Genomic DNA, 12,345 nt, shown 5'->3' with positions numbered 1-12,345 from the left:
ATCCTTCCATTCCTTTTCATGAGATTCTCGAAATTTAAATTAGTAATCCTGAATTTAAATTTAAATTTTATAGAATTTATTACGAATGTTCCGAATTGCGTTTTAAGAAATTTTTGGAATTTCAAATAATGCAACCTCCTTCTTGATCATGTTCTCTTGATACTTTGTCGATTTTCAAGATTCTTGATTTTCGCGATTCAAAATTCCGAATTCTTGGAACCGCAATTCTTAGAAATTAGGAGAATTCTTGGAATTTTAAATAATAGAACCTCCTTGCTGATTATGTTTTCCTGATACTTTATCGATTTTTGTAAATTCAAATTTTTATGTATATTAAAATATCCAAAAAGAAATTCTGAGAATTGTTTCATATATATACATATATATATATATATATATATATATTGTGATGTACTTACGATTTATTATTCAAATAATACACGATTCTTTCTCCAAAATGTTATTAATAGAACTTTTGTACATTTTTACTACATTGCGCTATTATTATCGCCAAACGCCTAATCTTGCTTAGTGTCTAATTTAGCTGTCGATTGATTTTCCTGAAACATATAAATGGCAAAAGATAAATATAATATCTATAAACATTGAAAATTGACGTTCAGAATAAAGTAAGATTATTACACAAGCAAGCAAGACCAAAGTTGTCAGCAAGAAATATGATAGGAAAAAACGAGCATAGGCACCTAAATTTGCTTTCATTCAAATCAACTTCTTCGCGAGCGTACTTCTGTATTTTTATCTGCCAAAGGCGCGGATGGTGTTTCAATTATCGGTTCAGAGATTTCTTCAGTGTTACGAAATGTTACATGTTTTGTTTTATCTCCATCGATGTTTGCATAAACTAAATGCATAACAATTTTTTAGGAGAAGGTACTCGTGATAATATTTCGTAATATATCAGCAATACGGTCGCAACATATAAATTATTTTTGTAGTATGTATTTTCCTATTTGATTTTTTAACAGATTAATTTTGATAATCAACACTTAAAAGCAAGAGATTCTGATAGCACATCTTTTCCTAAAGCATTTTCAAAAACAAATGGGAATTGCATTAAGCAATGCAGGTATAAGGGAGGGACGATGCAATAGAGAAATTTCTTCGTTGCATCCTACCTCCTTGTTACCGCTTAAAGATGCGTATGTATTCTGTGCGAAGCTACCAACAGCGGTAGCCACTGCTGAACCTGTGACAATCGTTAAATCTGCAAATTCCGAAAAAGATGTTGGCATTTTCGGCATTTCCGGTATTGTGATTTGCAGCTGTCGATTGTCACCCGGTTTGACTGAAATTATTTAGAATAAACCATCGATATATATATCCATGTATCATTGACAATCGTGTCCCGTCTTCACTTTTTTAAAAGCTAGTTTTAACGTACATTTATTAATTATACAAAAACCATTTGCTAAAAATAATTTAATGTTTCTTACCGCCATAAATAAAATTGTAGCCGACGTTCACGTAATGTTTAGCCATGTCGAATCCCTCTTCTGCCTTCTTCGGATAACAGATAGCTGCTATAGAAAGAGCACCCGCGCTAGAATATACTATTCGTTTGAATTTGCGTCCTCTAAGTCCAAGCACTAACCCAGCTATTCCACCAATAGCGATAGCGCCCATTCGTGGCATAACGTTACTCTCCTCACGTAGATAATCTAAAAGAGCTGCAAAAAAAGATAATTAAATTACTATATATCGTACGATAAAATAATTCTATAGAGCACGTTTAAATGTGTGCTTAGCTAACACTCACATCTGCTGTGTTCAAAACCAATGTCGATGGTATCCGAAACGACGCCAGTGTAATGTTGATATTCTGATGCAACTGCTTGAATCGACTTGCGAATTTTAGATATGTTCTGCTCCAGGACGGAGGGTGAACATTCTGTACTGTAAAATTAACAATAAACATTATATAAAATAAGTATTAGAAATGTCAATTCCCATATGTGCTTTTGTAAGGAATACTCAATTACACTTTCTGCTTCTCTAACAGTTTGTCACAAGATTTCTTAATTGTGAGTTAAATCTCTTGTCCGCGACATAATAGTTATAATTGGAATTACTTGCGCTTTACCATGGGATCTGTTTAGCGTAATCGTCTTCAAAGGAATAAATTGGTAGTTCGGATGGGCGAATTAGTTTCTTGACTCCCGGATCGTTACTGTACGACATTCCGTCTTCTGACGGATTTGCCGGTTTCACCGCGGGTACCGCGCATAGCCCGCACGGCATTAAGATTTTCTTGAAAAACTTGACGCATAAACAAATATGTTTAGTATTAGTTACTAATCATTTCACATATAGGCTTACAAACATACAAATTTTATGTAATCACACAATTACCATTGCTTGAGTTTCTCGTGAAAACTTGATATATAAATTATGGTATATAAATTGTGTGAAAATTCAGTACATAAATTATGTCTGTTATATTACGGCTCGTCGTGCATTAATGAATTATACAAAAACTCATAAACTTTTATAAAATCGTCAACTAATCTGTTAGCAGAAGACGTAACCCGCAAACTAACATAACCATATTCGGGGATAAAAGCTAAGACAACTCAATACCTAGAGCTGCGTTCCATATGTCCTAGTTTTAATTCAAAATTTTGACAATATACGATAAAATCTTTTCTATTGCATACACGTTTCTTTTTTTAAATTAGAGATTTTTGTCGGATTTTTTTTATTTTGCACTCATTTTATTTTTATAGACTTACAGAAATATCAGCCTTATTGTCATAAGAATATGTATGCTCCTAAAGATAGAAAATCTTTAAAAAAGTATCAGACGTACAATTACATAAAAAAATGTGCATTTAATTTTGCATTATAATATGACGAGGCAGAAATTTGCACTGCCATCTGCAAAAATTGTCTACGCAAACAAAAGAAAGAGATTTCCTTTCAATTAAATTTATGTAAGTTTTATAAAAAATTGACTTTTCTCCAAATTATGTAAATTTTAATTTTACATTTCGAAGAGAGTTTGCACTTATGCAAAATATTATTTTACAATTAGTTGATATTTCTAAAAACGCTATTTCTCAAAGTAATTCTCTCTATCGAATATATCTGAATAAAAAAAAATCGAAAGATAGTTAAGGTTATTAGTTATATCTTTTTTTCATACTTTAATACCGGTTCTACCCAGCTCTACCAAAAAACCCGGCTGATACTCGTCGCAACGATGAACGGGTTCTCTGCAAGTTATATCTTTACCAAATACGTTCCCAATAGTGAATTCCAGGATTTTGTGTACAACATCATTCATACCGTCGTGTTTTAGGATAAAAGATTGCAACTCTTGTATTTTTATGTGTTCTGAAACTCAAACGTTCGGTTGTGCCTACAATCCTACATATCAAGGTTTAGCTTCGTTTCTTTTTTCCAAATTATGCCGAATTCAGACCGCATCCTATGACTATTGATTAAAGAATATAGCCTAACATAAGTAATCTTTAATTCTAATTACAAAATACACATTCAATATGTTTCAGTTATGGCATTTTATCCGAATTTATTGTAACAAATAATACATTATATTAACGCTTTTCTTTATGTATTTGTGTTGGCATTAGGTCCACGTCGGCGGCCGAAGGTTTGGACGACATTGACAAACCTACGATTGTATTGAATACGTCGTTTAGCACGGCCAGTCTTCTTTTTGCTCTTTTCTTGCTTTTCAACCTAGTAACATACATTAATACTAATAAAAACCTGCATCATATTTTACATTTAATTTATGAAACTAAAGTTTCAAAACTTATTTTTTTTAAAACAGAGACATATTTAATATACTTATATAAATTTTCTCATTTATAAATAACAATAAGTCCAGAGGATAAATTCAATTAAATAATGAAGAATGCAGCGCATCTCTTTACCTTAGGTGTCTGAGCCTTTACTTTGCCAGCGCGCGCCAAAGAACCATGAACCTTTCCTAAAAAAAAAAACAACAAAAAAACCAGTTATTTCATAACCAATCTGCAGTTTCTTGAGCTTCATGCCTTTATAAATATAATATTATTTGAGAATTAAAGGATTTTTCTCAAATATACAATAAATACGATTGGCAGTTTTGATTGATTACATATAAAATGTAATGCTAAATTTGTGTATTTTATTTTCTACGTGTTAACTTACCTCCCAGTAAGGGTACAGTCAACTCGAGTACATTCGATGGAAGTTCATTTACGTAAGTTTCATCCGCTAGTAAACTTCCGTTGCAATAAAGGCTGAATTCGTTTTCAATACCTTGCAGACATGCAATTTTTTCCTATAAACAAACCAATCGTTGTAGTACATTCTAAATGTTTTTTCTTTTTAATATTCTTTATTATGTAATTTCCTCTAAAAGATTATTATAAAAATAATATTGTAGTAAACTTATCAAAAGTGAAAGTTAAAAATAACCTTTCACATAAATTTACACATTATTTTTGCATTAATGCTCCTTCTAGCATTATAAAGTAAACAAATGCTAGTTTATCATTTTAATGCTACATCCTTGGACGTCAAAGACAAATTCAGATATCAAGTTTGATATATGCTAAAATAATATTATTAAAAAAAAAAAACAATACCTTTATATTTTGTATCTTCGCATTGTCTTCACATTCGACGATAGTCGTTTCCTGTCCACGAATTTGCAGCTGCATGATGCTCGTATGTGCGATACTTTCTGAGGTATACACCAAAAGCCTGCGATATACGAGTTCGAATAATTAATAAAAACTATTTTAATATTCAGCTGAAGGAAGAAAATCGCGTAAATGGCGGAAGGCACGCGAGCACCCTGTTTTTAGGTTAAGAATTCATGGGCATATGCTGAACGGCTCTTTGGGATTACGAAGCTTTTAATACGAAGTATTTAATGACAAATCGTTAACGCGCAAATGTCTACGGAGCGCTACGCGATTTTTAATCACCGTTTCGCGCACGATCGTTCGATATATTAAATGTAAATTGCACTCACCTTGCCGAACACGCACGCGACGGAATCCAACAATGGAGAGAAGTGGAGTGGGGACTGTGGGGAGACACCTACACCGGGGAGACTGGAGCTGGAGAGAAGCTTCTTCCTGTTTCTCGAATGTAGACAGTAGTCAAAATGGCTGCCAAGAACCAATCGTCTACCGCCGTATATCACATTTTCCAAAAGCTAAACGTCGATTGGTCACTGGGATTTCGGCGCGTTCTGAAACTCATCGGAGAAAATGTTGCAAAAGTCCCTTGTTGCGTTCACGGCGGGGATCGAGTCTGGTAATTAATTTTTCTTTTATTGGTATCGTTATAGTTTTTTGGTATCTCATGGCGGAAGACCCTGCCCTTGAGTTTCAATTGGTTTCAATTCGGTGAATTCGGTTTCGGATCGCTCTCTTGTTCTGGTTGACTCGCTTTTATTCAGCTCTTTCTACAGATGCGTTATATTGTGACGGATATTGACTCCTACTAGTGCGAAATTAAACTAATTAGCATTGGAAAATGTCGGTCAAACTAAGTACAAATACTTCGGCTTCAGTTGAATTAAGCTCCTACCGTGATCAACATTTTAAGGTTCTTTTTTTTATAGTTAACCTTAAACTATCTAGCGAATAATTTCAATCTTATTTTTATTACATTTGATTCTTTTATTACATTTTTGCGCAGTTTGGAATTTTAAATTCTAATTATTGTAATTATGTATTGTCATAGTCAACACTTGAAAGGATTGGAATCAGTGTAGTTACATGCAATTGTATGTGTTTATGATGTGTGCAGTTTTTAACTTTATAAATAACCGATCCTTTTTATCCGCATGTAGGGTACGAGAGCCGAGCAGGACAGACTTTTAAGGAATTCCACTACTTTGTACGTGGGCAACCTATCTTTTTATACCACCGAAGAACAGATATACGAATTATTTTCCAAATGTGGCGACATCAGGCGTATCATTATGGGTCTTGATAAATACAAGAAAACGCCGTGCGGCTTCTGCTTCGTTGAATATTATCAAAGAGCCGACTCTGAGAATTGTATGAGATACGTAAATGGTACTCGTTTAGACGATAGAATAATCAGGACTGACTGGGATGCTGGCTTTATCGAAGGTAGACAGTACGGTCGTGGCAAGACTGGAGGACAAGTAATTATCTTTAATATCTTAATTAATATCTTATTAATTTAGGCACAAGGTATGATGTTATGTGATATTATTTTATTTTCTAGGTGAGAGATGAATATCGATCAGACTTTGATAGCGGACGAGGTGGTTATGGTAAAATAATACAACAGAAAGTACCGACTGTCTCTGACAGTGGATTTGGTCGGTGAAATTATGGAATACGAGAGGCTGTGTATGAATGGCCATACACGTGCAAGTGTTCAACCTGTATCTCATTGATTATTTATATGTGACTGAAGTAATTTTAAGTGTAAATATAATGTTTAAATAAGGTTTATTCTAAGGAGTATAATGAAAGTAGGAAGAATGATTCATACATACATAAAAAAGTTTCGATACTTGGACGAACATGTTTCGCATCATGTTAGAACCGAGAAAATTGGAGATTTATAAATTTGTTTAATTCTTGAATGTAATGATTCACAACATTTTTTTGTTCATTGAATGAATTAATGTAACGAATCTTGGAAATATGAGAAAAATAAAACGCATTCTTTATCAAATAAATAAATATCATTTTTTAATCAATTTAACATTTGTTGTATATTCAATTGTCATGCAAATATTATGTAGGTAGTAATAGGCAAAAAAATAGAAAAAAGTTAACATATAGGTCATCGTGAGATTTCTGAATTTAACTTGTTACATTTTGTATTTCTATACGTAATAAATATGTTGGTAACAAAACTTTGAGTTATAAAAAAATAAGATATACGTACATGCTATTAAAATATAAATCTTTGAGACTCTAAATCACATATTAATGCTTATCATTATCGTTAATATTTGTTTTATTTCTTTTAGAATTAGATTTTGATCTCGTGGTGGCAGCAATATCCTCATCGTTGCTATTTTTCTGAGATAATTTTTGCTTGATCAAGCTTATAAAATCTGTGTCATTTCTGTTGCAATTTTTTAACTTATGGATTTCTAGACTTTTGCGAGTAATTCTTGAAGATGTACGTTTTTCATTATTTGCCAAATTGACTGCATTATTTTCGTGGTTTAAGGTACTGTTAATTACAATAGTGCGACTTTTTTTTTCTTTTCTATTAATATCAGAGATTTCTGCAGTTTCTGGCCTATTAACAATCATTTCATCACTAACATCACCAGAATCTACAAACTTTACCGTTTCTTTCGCATTTTTCTCAGTTTTGTCTACAGTTTCGTTGAACGATACTCGACTCTCAATTTCTTGACTGCACATTTCTTTATTGAGAAGCGTATTCTCATCTTCATCATCTTTTTCGTGATTAAATTTTTCTACTAGAAATTCTGCTGTATGAATTGGAGCAATATCTTCCTCCGATGCATCCAGACCAAGCGTGTTCTTGTTAACGACTCTACCTCCATGCAGAAAAGTAGAGATGTTTTTGCGCCGCCACATTTTGGAAGTGCTGGGTATAACTTGCTTGCTTCCCTCGAAGCAGAATTCCTTCACGTTGACGTTGGTAATTTCGCCTTTCAAAAAATGCAGGTACTTGTTTAATGCCGTGTGAAAATGCAGCTTGTCCACCATTCTGGGAAAATTTGCACATCGTGCGCTGCTCGATGGTGTCACCCAGATTGCGGTGTCGCCAATGCGCTCCGGTTGTAATCCAAAATAAAGTTTGGATTTAGTAGCAAATGTGATGTTAGCGAATACTTCGTAGATGCATTTACCGTTGAACACCGCAATTCTGGGTTTGTATAATCTTAATTTCTCTTCCACCACTTTGGCACCTTCCTTGAGTTCTGTTCGCTTGAGTTCTACGGCAGATCTAGTGGGACGTGCTACGATATTTGTCAAGCCGATACTGTATTGCAAGAGTTTGTAATCCTCTTCGAAGCTGACAAGCCTTGGTGTTAGGCCAGACTCGTGTAGAAGCTTGTAGAAGTGATTACCGGGACCTGCATAATACCTACCACGGTGCGCCGCCGTTAAACTCGGATTGATTCCGACAAACACTATATCCAGATTCATCTCCAGATAATCCTCCAACGTGTATAATTTTTGCACTTCCTCTTCCGACAATCCATCGAATCTGTCTATCTTTTTCTTGGGTCGTTCCGAAACTTCTGATGGTCTTCTTTTGAGCTTGTTCAAGTCAAGAGGCATGGTATCCATGCAACGAGGAGATACATGCAGGAATCGATCTGTAAATTTTCGTATCCCTGATGTTAAGAAGTTTGAATATAAACATTTTTTTATTAGCAAGTAAAGTGTTATAAATTTAAGTTCTATTTATAATAAAGTTTAAGATGAAAGTATTTAATTGCGAAGCCATACTTATAATAATCGAAATAATCGATATTCAGTTTCACTTTTTAATTTAAAAAGAAGTGTTTCATACTTTTTTGAAAAAAGTTTACTGATTGTACAATCAAACGAATATTCTTGATGAAAGAATGAGAAAAATGTGCGATAAATACGCGTACCCCCCGATAGAAATCTTTTTAAAACTCACATATTTTATGTATCTCGAGAAACATTCCGTTCCATTTTTTTCATAATTTCGATTGAATACAGTAACCTCATAATATTTTGTTAGGACACAAGTAAATGTATCACAAGGTCGGCAAGTAAATAAGAAGACGACTACATATGAATACAAATGTGAGAGCGCCCTCATTTAGTCGGAACATTGATAATATCAGAATATGTTATCGGTTTTGGGTAAAGAGGAAACTAAAACTAGAACGCTCGCGAATAATCTTTAGCGAGAAATTCCTAATTTTTCGTAATAAATTTGAAAGTTGAGAAATAAAAAAACATTTTTTGTAATAATTTCACGTAAAATAAAAGAGAACACATTGTCATACGTTATCATGAATATAAAAGTGAAAATATATCCTCCGATCCTTTCTTTACATATCAAGAATTTTATCTCACTTTGCTGTATGAAATTTAATTAAACTAAAATAAGAAGTTACTCGTTGTTTTATAATGCTTTTGACAATAACTTTAAAAGTATGCATTCTCGACGATAAATTATACCGTTACATTCGCATTATCCTGTCGAGTGGAATTCGATAGCAAGAAGAAACGTTTCCTTAGGAACGAGCAAACAATGTTGGGAAGGTGGTCTTCGTGAATCATTTTTCATCGAAATATTTCTCATTTAATTTGCGGACCGTTCTTTTTCGCTCCGAGCAAAATCGCGCGTTGCGGTATGGCGAAGACCGAAACGGACGTAAATCACGTGCCGTTTCTTCCCACCAGGTTTACGCTGGACGAGTGGCCATCTCGACAATCAGTTCAGGTATACCAGTAAGTCATGCGTGCGACATTACGCGAAGTTACGAAAAATCCAGCTAAAATTGCCAGGTTCTCCGTACAAAACTCGCCAAGTTGCGTCCATTTGAGATTGGAAATATTGCTCTATTCCGGAAATGCATAAATTATAGATAAGATTATATAATTTTTTATCAGAAAATCGCGTGCACACGTCAGAGTCCAACCTCGTTTTTTTTGTCTTTTTTTTTTATTCGATATATGACTGTAAATTCGACGAATTCAGATATCGATGTTCCGAGGCGCAAAGGGAATTATCGGATCGGCTCTTAGCCGAGGCGACACTTGCGTGCGAATCAGCCAAGGAAATCGTAAAAGCTAATAAGGAGGAGACGGATCATCGATTGCTAGAAAAGCTCAATGACATCGAATTTCGTAAGGGGGAATTGCTGCGAATAAGGAAGGACGGTGTCCTGGAAATCGATGCGCTGTCCGTATACAGAGAACGAATTACGGACGTGCTGAAGTCCGTGAAAAGAAACGCTCTCGCGATTTGCGAAAAATGTCACGTTGCCAGGTGATTAATGTTACGATTTCTTTGCTGGACTTTGAGTAATTTGTCGAGCAAAGTCCGTTTCCTTCTAAAATTAATTTTCTGAAAATGACATCGCAGGGAACGTAGACTGGGTATCGACTTGGTTCACGACGACGTCGAGAGGAGCCTGTTGAAGGAGCGCGAGGTGATACAAGATGCGGAGAGTCTGTTGGACCGAGTCTTGAAGGAGACACGCGAGCAAATTCGTAAATTGAAAGCCACGCTGTATCACATCGATCAGGATCTCGTAAATAAGGAGAGCAATTTACGTATCGATCGTCGTAACGTGACTTTGAAGGAGACCGATTTCAATCTGAGTGTCCACCACGATACTTCACGTCTCGATCAATCGTGCGTAATATTGTTAGGGAGTATCTCTAAGTATTGCATATGATTTACATACATTATCATCGGAATACAATTTAAAACACTTAACCTTTAGCCGCGCCTATATTGTGTTATGATGTCAGATAATTAAACGTTTTCTTCGCTTTATGTACACTGCAAAATTAAGTTTTTTTGTATGTCGCTGTTTGTGTTTGATAATAATAATATAGGAAAATATATAGAAAAAAGTAAGATGTTTGTGCAAGATTAAGCAAAATTAGCAAGTATCTCTCAATTATATATCTATAATATAGTATATAATCTTAATTGCATGAAATATTCAAGAATATTGAAGTCACGTACAAAGGGACTGTTAAACGCAGGGTAGTAGCGTTAAATGAATGGGAACTACAAACGAATAGCAATGTTATCGATGCGAATAAAGAAGTGAATAAGGCAAAGCAATTGCGCTGTTACATCGATACGATAATTAATCAAACAATCGATGACTTGGCTAGACAGAAGGATGTCACAAACAAAGCTTTCAGGCAGCGTATCGAACAAACCAGAGAAGCAAAAACCAAATTGGAACTTCAGCATTCGGAGGTGTGTAAAAAAAATGAAGGTGATTTCCACACAAATCTCACAGATAAATCTATTACTAATATTTAATAACAAATTATTAAGATTTTGCAAAGCAGTTTGCGGATTTCTGCTTTCAAAATCTGTAACAAAATCTTGAGAGAAGAATATCTCTGATTAATTTTTGATGGAAGAAGTTCGAACAGTCGAGGAAAATAAATAACATGCTTTTTATTACCCTAACTCAAAAGTTTTACTATTACTTGTCTTATAATTTTATTGTAATTTTCTTTGTAGATAATAAAACAGGTTACCGTCATGACAAGCAATATCACGCACATAAAAAAATCAATAGCTGATAAAGAAGGTTACATGGCTCTGGCTCATACAAGGCTAAGTCATCGATGTCAACGTCCAGGAATCGAACTCACCCAGGACTTGGTCGAAGCCAATCTCGTGAAGGAGATACACGAATTGCGGAATGTCGCGGCAAACCTCCAACGAATGCTCTGCGAGGTTTGTGACATCCGTTTCGTGTCTTGCTGTAGAGAATCTTAACTGTACAATTCCAACATTCGCAACACTAATTTGATAAACTTTGCGCAAACAGTAATCTTTTATTATTACGAGATACATGTTGCAGGCAGAGGCGTCGCTACGTTTCTTACTCAAAACGCAGATTCAACTCGAGGAAAACATTAACGTGAAGACGAATACTTTGAAAATTGATGAGGTCGAATGTATGACTTTACGTCAGAGTATGGATTATCATGCGTATTAGAAAGCTAATATTAAAGCATCTATGTTTTATATTCGCAACATCTATATTTAGAGCTCCTCATCCATATCCACAAATTCCGAATGTAATGTAATAGTACTTTATACCCGCCAAAATTTTTATGTCATATAAATTTGTATACATGTAAGGGATACACATTCGAATTAAAAGTGTGACAAATAAAATGAGTCATTGAGGCTTTTAATCTCTCACCGCAGGCATACACTAGATTACGATTGTTAATATATACCGCATGCCAAATTTTTTTATTCTGACGAGGAAAAATTATTCATACTTTACTTGTAGTTTCTTTGACGTTAACAAAGCCACATTGTGGTCTGTTACAACACCCTTGACAAACAAGTTTTTTATACTTTTATAAGCAAAAAATTATAAGTATAATATAGGAATGTGTGGAATAGTATAGGAATATATAAATATAATGATGTCACGGAAATGAATTTGTGAATGTCTCGCGAAAGGCGAGGAAACAAAAGTTATGAAACGAGGTCGTGTACCATTGACGCTTCTTCTTGCACTTCTTGTCGGTGCAATCATAGTCACGCGTAGTTGCAATCTCTCCTTTCCCTCTCCTCGTCGAAATAAAGCGAAAGACACGACGGATAGGCGAGTGGATGGTTTCAAGAACC

At 34.5% G+C, this 12,345-nt stretch overlaps 5 protein-coding genes across 5 annotated transcripts; 2 read left to right on the top strand and 3 right to left on the bottom strand.

The window, feature by feature from the left end:
* Window positions 1-402: 402 nt before the first annotated feature.
* On the bottom strand, window positions 403-2,581 carry Mic26-27 (MICOS subunit 26/27). Its single transcript, XM_071715143.1, has 6 exons — window positions 2,371-2,581; window positions 2,102-2,277; window positions 1,778-1,914; window positions 1,455-1,688; window positions 1,137-1,306; window positions 403-560 (listed from the first exon to the last, which is right to left on the bottom strand). Exons 1-6 carry the CDS (start codon window positions 2,371-2,373, stop codon window positions 519-521), a joined length of 762 nt encoding a protein of 253 aa, XP_071571244.1. The 5' UTR covers window positions 2,374-2,581; the 3' UTR covers window positions 403-518.
* Window positions 2,582-3,520: 939 nt separating this feature from the next.
* Rps30 (ribosomal protein S30) lies at window positions 3,521-5,127 on the bottom strand. Its single transcript, XM_071715164.1, has 5 exons — window positions 5,009-5,127; window positions 4,617-4,734; window positions 4,177-4,309; window positions 3,918-3,973; window positions 3,521-3,720 (listed from the first exon to the last, which is right to left on the bottom strand). Exons 2-5 carry the CDS (start codon window positions 4,689-4,691, stop codon window positions 3,589-3,591), a joined length of 396 nt encoding a protein of 131 aa, XP_071571265.1. The 5' UTR covers window positions 4,692-4,734; window positions 5,009-5,127; the 3' UTR covers window positions 3,521-3,588.
* Window positions 5,128-5,353: 226 nt separating this feature from the next.
* On the top strand, window positions 5,354-6,724 carry Cbp20 (cap binding protein 20). Its single transcript, XM_071715163.1, has 3 exons — window positions 5,354-5,589; window positions 5,837-6,157; window positions 6,241-6,724. Exons 1-3 carry the CDS (start codon window positions 5,518-5,520, stop codon window positions 6,343-6,345), a joined length of 498 nt encoding a protein of 165 aa, XP_071571264.1. The 5' UTR covers window positions 5,354-5,517; the 3' UTR covers window positions 6,346-6,724.
* LOC139777601 (uncharacterized) lies at window positions 6,688-8,800 on the bottom strand. Its single transcript, XM_071715155.1, has 2 exons — window positions 8,647-8,800; window positions 6,688-8,335 (listed from the first exon to the last, which is right to left on the bottom strand). Exons 1-2 carry the CDS (start codon window positions 8,669-8,671, stop codon window positions 6,957-6,959), a joined length of 1,404 nt encoding a protein of 467 aa, XP_071571256.1. The 5' UTR covers window positions 8,672-8,800; the 3' UTR covers window positions 6,688-6,956.
* Window positions 8,801-9,237: 437 nt separating this feature from the next.
* Window positions 9,238-11,883, top strand: Tektin-c (Tektin C). Its single transcript, XM_071715156.1, is given in 7 exon segments — window positions 9,238-9,420; window positions 9,422-9,441; window positions 9,700-9,990; window positions 10,087-10,359; window positions 10,719-10,941; window positions 11,215-11,433; window positions 11,561-11,883. Coding segments are annotated over 7 exon segments (1,233 nt in total). The 5' UTR covers window positions 9,238-9,351; the 3' UTR covers window positions 11,699-11,883.
* Window positions 11,884-12,345: the final 462 nt, after the last annotated feature.

The sequence above is a fragment of the Temnothorax nylanderi genome, unplaced genomic scaffold, assembly GCF_030848795.1.
Source record: "Temnothorax nylanderi isolate EJ_2023f unplaced genomic scaffold, tnyl_v1.0 TNYL_tig0154_pilon, whole genome shotgun sequence".
NCBI classification, from domain to species: domain Eukaryota; kingdom Metazoa; phylum Arthropoda; class Insecta; order Hymenoptera; family Formicidae; genus Temnothorax; species Temnothorax nylanderi.
Note: the sequence above shows the minus strand (reverse complement) of the source record. Positions and strands in the feature narration are given on the sequence as shown.